We start from the raw sequence: 13,286 nt of genomic DNA on the forward strand, positions 1-13,286 counted from the left end.
CTCTCTCTCTCTCTCTCTCTCTCTCTCTCTCTCTCTCTCTCTCTCTCTCTCTCTCTCTTTCTCTCCTTTCCTAAGAGCAGATAGGGGCCTTTATGTTTCCTCGTAACGGTGTATTTATTAAGAGACGCTCCGATGGTAACGACTGAGTTATATCGCGCGAGCAGAACTTTTTCTTCCTCCTTGAGCGCGGCGATGTCGCGTTTCCGCGGTTTTCCGGGGGGGAAGTTTCTCCGCGACTCGCGGAGTGATTCGCGATAAGTGAGTAATAGCTTTCGCGGTACATATCGGGGGGAGGGCGACGCGCAACTTGGCGCGGTCCCCCCGGGGGAATCGATCTGACGTTCCTTTGTTATCGCGCGTTCCCCCGCAGAATGTGCGTGGCGCGGGAGGAAAACGCGGGAGACGCATCGCGGCGAATTCCGCGCCGGTATTCCACGGCTGACTAACTTTGCGGCGCGAAATCGCGAGATCTGCCCGGCCCTCGCCCCTTCCCCGACAAAATGGCGTAATTGACCCATCGAGTCGGCGATCTCATCATCGAGTCGGCCGCTGTCGACAAGACACGCTCCTCGAGACGAGTCCACGTGCGTCGGGCTCGACGTTCCAGCCGCGCTAATTGGCACTAGAGCCACTCGCCGTGCGAGCCAATCCGCCAATTTTTCGAGCTTAATCGTCCCGACAGTCGCGCTGCGCGGCGTCGATTTCGATTAACGAAGCGCCAACCATCGCACGCAGAGCCGTGATTACTTCGCGGCCGAGCGCGAAAAATTAATTCGGTTAGGCTGCTCAGCCGATTTAAGGTATCACACGCGCCAGGGAAGAGCCAGCGGCGCCGAGTGGCATAATCAGCGCGGCGCACGTAGTGGTATAATATGGGCGCACCGGTGCTCCAATATTTAATCTTGGCGCTGCTAATAACGCGCGACTCGAGAGAGTGACACGCTGCCAGCGTGTCACCCTTCCCACCCCCTCAGCGACCCTCCACCGACGTGTATGTACTCCGGGCGCGTTAATTGCGAGAAATAATTACGCGACAATTACGAATGGCAAATTACGCCCCTTTATCACAGACTTCAATTACGCCAAGGACTCGACTACTTCTGCTTCTGGAGAGGTTCGTTGTTCCTCATCGCGTTACGTTTTCGAGCAGCGCGCTGCTCTCCGGCCGACCTTTGACCCTTCGTCGCGCAATAGCAGCGCGCGCGATTTGTTAACTCTCGATCCTACTTCCTTGCTCTCTCATTCCCTCCCTGTCTTCCTTTGTTTCTTATTTCGCGCTCTTCAGCATCGTCGAAATTCTGCCCTGCCGAACTACGCTACCCTCGAGCGACGGGCCAGTCACGATAATTCGACAACGACTGTCAATCAACGATTACGCTACCTAAAAAAGGACGCGCGCTCACCCGTAATAACACCTGCGTGCTACAATGTTTTAACGAGGACCGCCGGCCCGGCATTTTGGCGATTGGATGCTACACGACGTCACGCACGCGTACCTGCTTAACCCGCTCCAAATTGCGCTCGGAGCGAGGCGCGCGAGGACTCGACGAGCTTTATCATCCCGGAGGAGCGCCCGTAGTCCCGTGATAACGGTGAACTGTGAACGAGCGAGGAACAGAGAGGGAGGACGTGTAAGTGACGGTGACACGATTTTCGCTACCACTACCACGAGCAATCGTGATATTTCCATGTTGTTTTTTTTTTTTTTCATTATTCTGTACTGCGCATAGAGAAAAAATTTTATATTAAAAATTATTAGAAAACATTGTGACTGCGCGATAAATAGAAATAGATTATCTCTTCATTTCGTCTATGTGTTACTTATATCTTAAAAACTAAATTATGCCATTGAAGATTTATATGAATAAAGGAAAACTGCAATATTTTCTCCGTGTACTAAAGGGATCTCTTCCTCTGTTTAAATAAATAAATAAATACTGCAATATAACGAGGGGGTGTGTCTTGCGACACGGTATATTCCTTGTTTCAATTATTTTCGTCAATGTATCACAAATGCGCAAAATTGGCCTGCCCGATTATTATTATTATCGGAGATAACGTTATTATGCAAAGCGTCGACGGAAGTTACCGACCAAAAAAATGCCCGATAATTTTAATTACATTTTAATTACATCAATACTCGTGCGGTACACGATACGCTGCATAAGTAGCGGCGATCCCGCGCTAAAGCGAACCATCCGCACAGCCCACGGTCGCCGATGACAAGAACGACGACGACAAGCGCTTACCATAATTACGTAAGGGAGCGTGGATTGATAATTACGCGGCCGGTGGGAAACGACCGCGGATAATCGCGACTACGCGCAACAGTGTATCGATTACGGCAATTGTGCTGCGACTGACGACTGACGGGCCGTCGTCTCCCGGCCGGAAATCCAGACACGGGCATCACGTGGCTCGCGAAAGAAGAAAGGGGTGCGAGCGGGCGAGAGAGAGAGAGAGAGAGAGAGAGAGAGAGAGAGAAACCGAACGACATTCGTGATTCACGTAGTTCGAACAAGACGAGAAACGTCGTGGCAAGAAAAGTAGTACGATCGGAGTAACTCACGCATTTACTCACTCAGCCCGATGTTTGATCGCGGATATATTGGCAAAGAGGGCCGAAGGCACGCACGGTGGTCTCGCCGTGTGGTCCTCGGGTCGAGAAGAATCCGCTGATAGCATTCTCACACACTCTCCTCCTCTTTCTCCCCTCTTCCTTCACCTCCGCCGACCACTGCCTCTCTCTCTCTCTCTCTCTCACACCCTCTCGCTGCCCTTCCACATCTTCCTCCCTACATCCCTCCCTCTCAGGCTCCTCTTCTCTCACCTCTTCTCCCGCTCTCTTTCCTTCGCCTCTTCCACATCGTCGTCGTCGTCCTCCTCGTCTTCCTCTTGCTCGTTTTCTTCCCCGACTATCACGAGAGAGACTTCTGCCTGTACCCGAATGAGCCGCGATTTTTCGCAAACTCTCCCGTTCGCCCCTTCCTCGCCCTCTCGCTCGCTCGGTCTACTACTATTCCTTTCTCGCTCGTTCGCTCGTCCACTCGCTCTCTCGCTAGGCTCCCCGGACGTATAACATACAATTACCTGAAGACCAGATTACACGGGGCATGGGAGAGGCTCTCCACGCTCGTTATGCCATCACAAAGCCGCGTTCACATTGGCCCACTTGAGACCAGGCTCTCGAAGAGCCCGGCCGGAGAGAGAGGAGATGCTGATGCGCGCTGGCTCTCAGGGCCGGAGGGGTCGGAGGGGAAGGCCAGCGACTGCCTCTGCCTTATCGTTTCCTTCTTCGTCGGAATCGGTGCCCCGCGAGCCGTCTACCTGACCGTCAGAATCCGAGACGATTCGTCGGGTCGTCCCTGTATTTTTCGACGCGATCCCGAACCTGGTCGGCTCATCGACCAACGGACCAACGGACAGACGAGCGGACGCGCGGAGAGGATAGTTTTCCGGGAATGTGGAAAATGTGAAAAATGTCGATTGCGGAGCTCCCGCGCGTTCCCGCCGTCCTTTGTGTGTCACGTACACGCGGCAAGATGAGCGGAGATGGAAATTCTCCCGATGCAGATGTAGAGGGGAAAGGGGATGGGAGAGGAACAAGGGAGAGAAGAGGAGAGGAGAGCACGCCGTGTCGAGAAGCGCACCGGACTCGACCTGACGCTAGGCTTTTTCTGATACGGAATAATTTTAACCCTTTACGGCCGGATGTGCCGCCGTATATGGACCATCGAGCGCTACTGGCTCTCGCCGGCCGAGCGGTACCGTATACGGAACGTGTAACTCTCTTCTTCGCTTTTTTTTTTATCGCTTCTTCCTTACCAACCGAGTGTGCGCATGCTTCCGATCTATAATGAACACTTGTTACGCCGTAAAGGAGAGTCGACTACCACCCGCAGGATTCGGGTAATTTACTGGGGAGCGTTACGCGTCCCCCGTTGATGGTGCGTGCACGATAATCTAATGCGTGTATCGACAGCTTTCGCGTAACCATCGTCGACGGGTAACGTCTCGTATCAAACACCCGACGTAATATTGTTGTGTAAAACGGATGCACCGACACGCGTGTAAGGTGAACATTCTTATTGTTTAGGTCTTTAAATATTTAAACCTTCAAAACATAGAATATATATTCAATTTATGTGTATATATTTGATGTTGAAAGTTTAAGCTAAAACAATAAAAATATATAAGATTAGATCGTGATTCAGGCATTGGTATTTTTATTTTACGAGAGAGAGAGAGAGAGAGAGAGAGAGAGAGAGAGAGAGAGAGAGAGAAAGCTGGGACATTTATAAAAAGAAATCTTGAAAAGAAATAGGAGAAGAAATTTATCTTCTTTCCACGCGACGCTGTTCCTCAGTATCGTTTCTCGCCAGCTCGTCATCGCCGCGTCGACTCTCATCAGAGAGAAGCTCCGAAACTCTTCGAGCCCTCAACCCCGCCCCGGCTACGTTCTCTACCCTGTCATCGTCCGTCGCGTTAACAAGTTCCTGACGACGCTCGAGCTCGCGTCGATTTGAAAGCGGCGATGACATCTGCCGCCGATCGTCGCCCTTCGAGCAGCCCTGTACACCTTGCGAGCCGTATCCACTTCACACCCTCGAGCGACTGTTACTATCAAGACTTTCCACGGTTGCATAGTCGAGTAACCTAATCCCTATGCACTGCGTTTCGAGTATGGCCGACACGTCAACACGCGTTAAATAGATACACTTGACACTTCGTTTCCGATGATCACGAGCGAAAACGGAGTGTTTTCGGCCAGCATGATCCTCCGCGACACGAAAACTTGAGGACACGAATTATTATCCTCTCGAAACAAGGATCTAGCTAAACTTCTCTAGAACGTGCGAGAAAGAGAACCAAATTTTGCATGAGTTACTCTCTAGGATCTGCAGAAAATGTATAAGGCTACGTGAAACCTGACCCTCCTTCTCCTGATCTCCTTTTGACATTTTACCACAATTTAAGATGTTCTAGATATGAGAAACCATGCAACGCCGAGTAGTTAAACTCTTAATTTGTCCAACATATATTCCTCTTATAAACCCGACTTTTCCAACGAGTATTGCCGATTTTTGCGTGCAACTTCTGCATTCCGATTTTTGCGACCTAAATCTTCATGGCAAGAGCATCGCGCACGTTATGGGTGCCAATGCGTGCTTTGGAAGAAGAGAGAGACAACTGCTGTGTGCACAACCATCGAACACGCCGCGCGGGGGTGATATCGGCGCGCGACACCATGCCGCTTATTATCGTTATATTACGCTACGACCGGCGTATCCGTCATTTTTACAGGCGACACTTAATCTCGAATGGCTTTAAGAGCCTCCATTATGACTTTATGGCACTCACCTATCCAGTTGACACGGCATCGCCCGACGCTCGCGAGGGCTCAGATTCGTCTTTAACCCACTCGGACGGACTTCGGCCTCGAGAGTCCCGCGTGTCCTAAGCAAGCAATAAATATCCCATTAGTCCGCGAAGAGGGCATTGTAAATTTTGTCGTTCCCGTTATGCCGTCTGCCCACACTCCGGAGGATTTGTCGCTCGGCCACTTTCGTCGACGGAAAGCGTCCTTTTCCCGAAACTTCCTCCGGAGAAGTCGCGGTCTGCCGAATTTTTTGCCTGCCGGCGGGCAGATGGTAGCCGTGTGTCTACCTGTCTACTCTGCCTTCCGAATGATTTGTGAAAGAGAGATTTGCTCGGCTCAAATATTGTCTCGCGCGGAAAGCTCGTGCTTGGATTCAGTTTTCACTTGCATTTGTCGCGACGCGCTACTGATTCTCACGCGCGCTCGAGGAAAGGAACACGTTCGCCCGAACGCAAACGCGGGGGGAGTGAAAGGAAAAGCGAGGAGGGAGAAGGAGGCCTTGCGAATTCGGAGCCGCACGAGTCTCGCGAAATATCGGGGGCGGATTGAAAGAGACTGACGCGACACGAGCCGACACTATCTCAACGCCGCGGCGACTTGCAACGTTAAGAAATATTAATTGCATATCGGCTCGCTTTCATTATTATTTTCGCGTGCATACCCTCCGGACAATCCCTGTTCTCATGCAAAAACCGCGTGTAAATTACAAGCAACGCCGGCGAATAACGGGGAATGTTGACGGGTTAATCTCTCGGGCTTTACAGCTCTTTCCGAGGCGGCGCCGATCGGACCGGACTTTACGAGTCCGCGCGCGGTCGCTCGACGTCTCTCGGGTCGCTTTCCTCCTACGATAATTATTATAATCGGCTGTCAGTAGCTCGTTATCGTGTCACGCGGAACGTGAATGCGTTAAATTAAATTTAAAATCTCGACGGCGTTGCGCGGGTATGCGGCAGAAGGAGAGGCGGTGGAAGACAGGTAGAGAGAAAGGGAGAGGAGGCAAGAGCGAGACATCACCAAGCTCCAGCTCCTCCACCACCACCACCACCACCACCACCACCACCCGGCGAGGGTATCCAAAAACGAAATACGCGCGCTTTTAAGTAGCGAACTCGGAAGAATTATATTCTAGAGTCCCGGTGGTCCTACGGAGATTGGACGATAATTACCACGTGGTGTACCGCGCACAAGATAAGTAGTATTAATGCTGCCCGTGGAAACGATCCCGGGACCCGCTATTATTATATACGGCGGCCCTTCTATCGCGGCCCGCCGCTGCGTGAGACTACCTAGCTTGTTAACCCCTGAAATACGTACGATAGAAAAAGGAGGAGGATACACCGTGCTCTCGTCGTATCGCGATAAATCGAGTTGGGCAAATAAGTTTATTATATGTGTTACACGGCGATCCTATCAGTTCTCCTTTTTTCTTCTTTTCACGGAAACGCTGAGTGTCGTTCGCACACCTAGGGGACCTTTGATCCGCATTGTTCACATTTTCCACTCCCCCGATGCTTCTCTCCTCGTTCGTCTCCAAATTCATTTCAATCGTTTCGTTTCCAAGAGATAGTTTCTTTTCTACTCTAGTGTATGTGTGTGTGTGTGTGTGTATGCATGTATGTACTGGGAAATATTCACACACGTCGACATAAGATAGAAAAAGAGAGAGATTTGATATGCAAATAAAGAGAACTTTGTACATGATAATCTGACGAGTAAAACTTGTCACGCGCTTATCTAGATTTTTGTTACTGTGACTTCGCGTTAAACAAACCTAACTTCCCGAAATCGAGTTGGCTCAAGTTCGAGATAAACCAGTGTAGTTTACCTAATCGACCCGCGCCTCTAATCTAATCGGGTCCCGTGGGAATTTTGTAGGCAGAAGTTTCATTCTTGTTACGACAACAAGTTTTGAGAAACCGAGACCCAAAGAGATACGCATACTTGGCCTGTCCGGGTCGCGTCGAAACGTATGTCTCGATAAATGATACATAACTTGTACTAATTACGATAGGACATTTTATCGACTCGGAATTAAATTTCTACGAAAAATATACATCGAGGAAAAATAAAGTTAAATTAGCCGAAGTGACTTCAGATTCTCTATGGTCATTACGTTAAATAAATTATTTAATTTTATTTGTGAAACATACATTTGCTTTGTAAGTTGATTCGGCCAAATTTAACCTTGATTAATAAATATTTGTGTAAATTATTGACATTATATATATATTTCCGCACCGAGACTTGCATTTGGCTCCATTTAATTTAATGCATTATTTCTTTTGAAAATTTATTTCTGGCTGTGAATAAATGGGGAAAATTCGTGCAGTTATCTCGCGTTAAATTCACTAGAGGCTCAAAACTGCACTTTTAAAACAACTGGCTGAAATACGATATAGAAGTAGGATATTTTACATATTCCACATTCATTAAAAATCACGACTACTTGTTACAAAGAGTACATAAAAAGGGTGTTTCGCGCAGTATCAAACAAGCTCTTCCTTTATTCAAAACCCGTGATCTCTCGTCTATCCGCGCCTATTTCGAAAGTCACTCTGTGTTCACTCTTCACCGGGTACATGTTTGACATTGGCGCGCGAGTTACACGTCTCTTCGTTATCAGCCACGGACGTTCGCTGGAACGGGGGCATGTGTGAATGCACATGTAACTTAATCCGACGAAACGATTCGTGACACGCGCGAATGCATTTCGCGAACCCGCTTGACGATGTTCCCGAAAGTTGAGTTGAGCGAACAAGAGAGAGAGAGAGAAAGAGAGAGAAAGAAAGAGAGAATGCGGCGTGCGGAAGAGAACGGTCTTGCGGTTTTGCAACAGGCGCGATGTAAGAATAACTCCGCCCTTCTACGCGGGAGACTCCAAGTTAAACGATCTCGACGATTAAGACGGAATTAGGAAGAGAGAAGCGTGGCCCAGGCGTGCTTTTATTTTTTTCGGGCGGCGTCCGGCGCAACGGAAGCACCTGCTGTTTCACGGATAGCCCCTCGCTTATAAATCCAGCACGCCACCAGGGTCACGGACGTCATGGTTAGTGCTTAGTGGCTCGAGTGAAGCCACGAAGAACGGTGGATGGAACGCGAGAGAGGCGAGAGCGAGAGCGCGCGCGCGCGCGCGAGAGAGAGAGAGAGAGGAACAGGCAGGGCGAGAGAAACGAGGGGAGAAACGAGGGCTCTCGAAGAGGAGAAGAAGACCTTAGAACCGGGTTATTACCGCCTTGTTAGGCGGTAGAAGGCAGCTGCTCTCCATTTAAGTTCGAACAATTAAATTGTCTGGTCCGGCGATCCGACCACCTTCGTTATACCTACTCATCTCCCGCTGCCTCCTGTAACGCGACGACAGTCCGGGGCGGCCGTGAGACGCGTTATTTCGTGCATTCGCGGCAGATCGAGTCGTCGATGTCCGGCGCAATTAGCCGACGGACGAGGAAGGTACCTCCTCGCCGGGACCCGCCTCGATGTTATCGGGTAACATCGACGATAACTCGACGCAGACGTCTCGGTTCCAGAGAGAGAAAGCAAGATAAGAAACGAAAAAGTGAGAAAGAGAAGAGAGAAGACGTCCCGCAACTCTTTCGCCGGAACTATTCACGGCGTCGCGTCGCGGCGGCGGCGGCGGCGGCGTCGTCGGGACGACAAAAATCGCGCTATGATGCGTGACGCGCAGACCGGATGCGGACGGTTTCGGACCACGGCATGTTAGCGCGCGTAACGAGGCGCGCCCTCAAGATCAAATTATTATTTTCCTTTCTGGCGCGCGGGGAATCGACTTTTTATTCCGTGCCTGCGAGGCTATTAAACGAGCTGCGAGCGATTTCGCCTGCGATCGACCTGGGTGCGGCGCATCATCGACCGAGCTGTGACAGACAAGGGCGCGCTTCCTCCCCGCTTGTCTCGGGCAGCCGTTAAAAGCTTCTTAAGAGCCCAAACGCTTCTCACGTCGCGCGCTTTCACGCTCGACGACGCGCTCTCGTCGTGAGCCAGTCGGCGCGCCGCGGCAGTCACAAAATATCAAGGCGAATACATAAATATTAATCGATCGTTCCGCGCGCGAACTCGAGAGAGCCCCGCGCGAATCTTCCACACCAACCCCTTCTGTGTCCGACCGTCTTCGCGGCGCTGCTCAAAGTCGACCGCCATTGTCCAAAGTGCATCTCGGGGTATTTCCGCGTGCACGAGGCGGGTGCATTTTTTAGAGAGAGCTTCGTGACGGGCGTTTTAACGGGTAAAAGCTTTTTGTGCTCGCGACCGTCCCGCAGCTGCGGCTATAACCTACTAGTGCTGTCAGTATAAACCGGATAGTTTCTATACCCGGACACACTCGGGTCTCCGCTCACGGTGCTCAAATTCACGGCTATCACTCGGTTATCGAAGTTTCGCCAGAGATAATCGAGCACCCGAGCATGTGGAGTGAAAAAAATCAGCGAATAATATCCGAACAACATCTGTTGTCTATCGTAGTTTTCGCAGCAACTGCTTCTGCCGATCAGCTGACTTTGACACTTGCTTTTCCAAAGCAACTACGGACACTAATCGCGATACTCAAGTATGAAACGCAAGTCGCGGATAATATTCGAACATCTATCTTCTATCTATCCGTTATCTAAATCAGTTTTCGCAGCAACTGATTCCGCCGATCAGCTGACTTTGACATTTGCTGTTTCAAAGTACTACGAGCACTAATCGCGATACTTGTGTACGTGAAACACAAATCACGGGTATATAATATCCGCACGACACCTGGTTCCGCTGATCAGCTGATTCTGACGTTTGTTTGTTTGTTTTTATCTTTAAAGCACTATCGACAACAATCGTAATATTTGGAATACGTGCAACCAAAAATCACAGACAATATCCAAACAATCCATTTGTAATCGGCGGCCGATTTTCACAACAGCTGAGTCCGCCAATCGGCTGATTTTGACGTTTACTTTTTTTAAAACACTATGGAGATCAATCGTGATACTCAAGTATCCGGACATGTGAAACCAAAAAGGCAATTAACACTCAGGCAATACTCATCTGTTATCTGCTGTCAATTCTCATAGCAGCTGATTCCATCGATCAGCTGACTTTGACGTTTTTTTTTTTTTTTTGAAGGCGATGTGGGTACCCAATCACGGTGCTGGAATGTTCGCGTAATTTGCACAATAACCGTGTAGCCCCGAATAATAGCCGAAAGAGCCGGGTAGCGTATCCAGGTACCCGGATATCAACACCGCTATAATCCTACGTGGACGAGGGACGAGGACGCCTGATCTCGCGATGATCGCGATCGCAGTCTCGTCGCTCCGAGCGATTGCATTCGGATGGATCGCCGCTCCGTTCGCCGCCATAAATTTGCGCTCTCTCGCGTCTCGCGCCGCGCACTTACGTGCGCACGTACGGCCCGTAAATTTCGTGGCTGCTCCTGGGAGTCCGCGGCAGTCATCCGGAGGTGCCGGCGGCTCTCGCGGCTTCGGTTCGCGACATTGATTCGGCCATTATTCATCCCTGACGTCCTCGATGATGGATTGCCGATGGCGTCGCGCGATCGAATGACACGCCTCGCGCGCGTATTTCGCGTAGGTACATTCGACAGCGGGTCCCGACATCTCGCCTCACTTCACCTCGCCTCGCCTCGTTTGTTCGTCATTTTTTTTCCTACCGGCTAATCGAAAGTCGCAACGCCGAGAGGGGAGAGTGAACTGAAGGCCACGTTCGACAGCGTCGCTCTAAACCGAGTCTTTGTTCGGTAATCGTCTCGGAGATTTTGAGAATTGATTGCCGACCGCTGATACCGTCGCGAAGAATATTCAGGAATTGAAAAAGATGTATAATTATCGATACGGTTACTCTTATCATTTCAGAAGAAATTTGCAGCTTATTCGAAATTCCAACACGCAACATTCGTTCCAAGATAATACTTTGCAGTAGCTGATGCGGTTCATGGCACGAGAGCATAAAAAGAGAGCCAACAATGGGAAATACTGACTGACGTAGGGAAATAGACATAAAGGCTGTATTGTGTAGTTAATAATTTCTAGAGAGACAGACGACCACAAAAAACAGAAGCAAAAGAATGTCTCGAGAACGACGTACCTCTCATTTTTTACATTTTTTATCTACACAAGTTAAAAAAAATTAACGAACCCAAAAAGATCGTTCTACGAACCGTCCCGATGGTTGCGCGTTAAATTTCCTTAGACTCCGCATAAATCTCCGTCCCTGAGGAAGAGGGAAGTTCGCTGAACGAAAGAGAGTAGGCGATGCGGAAAGCGAGATGAGGAGGTACGCGAGACAAGATGAGAAAGAGAGAGAAAGAGAGACAGAGAGAAAGAGAGTAGTGCATCATGCAACGGCCAGTCCTCGTTCACGGAGGAGTCCCCGTAATGACAGATTACCGCGGCATTAATTCCTTGTTTAACCAACAAACAGTCTCCCCAGCATGCCGTTTAAGTAATAAAATATGGCGTCCGTGGCCCGGGGCGACCAGAGAGAGTCCGTCGTCCTCCCGGCGCCGTCGCTGCGCGCGCGCTCACTCTTTTACCACTCTTTCGTGCATTCCCCCGCCGCGCCCCGCGTCCACCGCGTGCATCAGACTGCACTTCGCGTTCCGCGGCTCGCCGTCTTCGATTGGCCGCCATCCCGATCTGTAATTTCTGCCTTCGCGGAATTCTACGGGTTCACGAGGCCACTTCGTCGGCGCTCTCGCGAAGTCGGGGCACGGCGCGATCAGCCGCGAGCGAGCGAGAGAACGCTGCTGCTGCTACTTCTTCTCTCTTTCTCGGGCGAAACCATTTGGTTTCTTGCCTCTTCCTCGAAGGATTCCTCGGTAGCGCGATGTCCCGCGATCGTTTCTACGTTCCTTACGATCAGCGCGGAGAGAATTCGTCTCGAACGAGCTATTCACGAGGCGAAAGCGACACGCTCGACGACGGCGACGGCGTTTCGCGCTCGCTTCCGTGTCGCATCTCGTTCCCGAGTGCATACGGCGCTCCGGGGATCGCCGCGGTTGGTCCGGCATAATGAAAAAAAAGGAGCAGCAGGCAAAGAAGAAAGAGGCATAAAAAACGCATAGCGGAGATCGCTGTTATAGACGCAACGCCGGGAGCGGAATGGCTTGCCGAGGCGGCGGAGAGAAAATGGTTGGTGATCAGCCGGCGTCTTTCCTCGCGGTAGACCGGCGAAGACCCCCCGAGCTCTTGTCCCCGGGCCTTCGACGAGCATTCGACTCTCAACAGCGCGGAAGAACGAGAGCCGACGACGTTCGACAGAAAACGAAAGTTCGGCGACCCGGGGCCGATCGATCTCGGCCGTGGAGAAACGCTGAGGGAGACTCGGCCACGTTGTCTACGTCGTAACCGCCGCCGACAACGACGACGACGATGACGAGGGCGACGACGCCGGTGGCGGTGGCGACGTCGATCGTCTCGCGTGAACGGAGACGAGCGATTAATCCGAGACCGTTCCTCTTTGCTGGCGAACGAATCCGGCGCTCGACCGCTCCAAGAGAGAGAGAGAGGCGAATATTTTTCCGACCGACTCTCTTGTCGATTCCTTCCGCTTTAAAGCCCTTATACCCACGTCATAAGCGGCCAGCAAAAGCGCGTCTCGTTGCCGCTGCTGCCGTCACCACCGTCGCCCCGACGAACGCGAGCAAAGAGTGAGTGTGTTTCGTTGAAAGCGAACGCTTGGGGATTCAAAGAGTGTTAATTAATTTTCTTTGCGCCGCGCCGCGACGACGTGGACTTTGACGACGCGCTCTCGATCCCGCGAAGCTTTTTCTCTCGGGGCGTGTGTTAGTTTTGCAACCCGGCGGAAACGTGCCTTTTCGATCTCTCTCTCTCTCTCTCTCTCTCTCTCTCTCTCTCTCTCTCTCTCTCTCTCTCTCTCTCTCTCTCTCTCT

General features: G+C 51.0%; 1 protein-coding gene across 8 annotated transcripts in view; it reads right to left on the bottom strand.

Moving 5' to 3' along the window:
- LOC116851825 overlaps window positions 1-13,286 on the bottom strand; it is a 138,654-nt gene that overhangs the window by 30,491 nt on the left and 94,877 nt on the right. For 6 of the 8 annotated variants that reach the window (XR_004379652.1, XR_004379655.1, XR_004379650.1 and 3 more), the window contains one exon: window positions 5,362-5,457. The exons of the other annotated variants lie outside the window; for them this stretch is intronic. Coding sequence is in view for 1 of the 6 variants with exons in the window: in XM_032831656.1 (XP_032687547.1) it covers window positions 5,362-5,457 (96 nt within the window). In the remaining 5 variants the exon portion in view is untranslated. The remainder of the gene's footprint in view (window positions 1-5,361; window positions 5,458-13,286) is intronic. 8 annotated transcript variants of the gene reach the window in all.

This window comes from Odontomachus brunneus, unplaced genomic scaffold, assembly GCF_010583005.1.
Source record: "Odontomachus brunneus isolate Ranch 3 - 2012 unplaced genomic scaffold, Obru_v1 Obru_scaffold_006, whole genome shotgun sequence".
NCBI lineage: Eukaryota > Metazoa > Arthropoda > Insecta > Hymenoptera > Formicidae > Odontomachus > Odontomachus brunneus.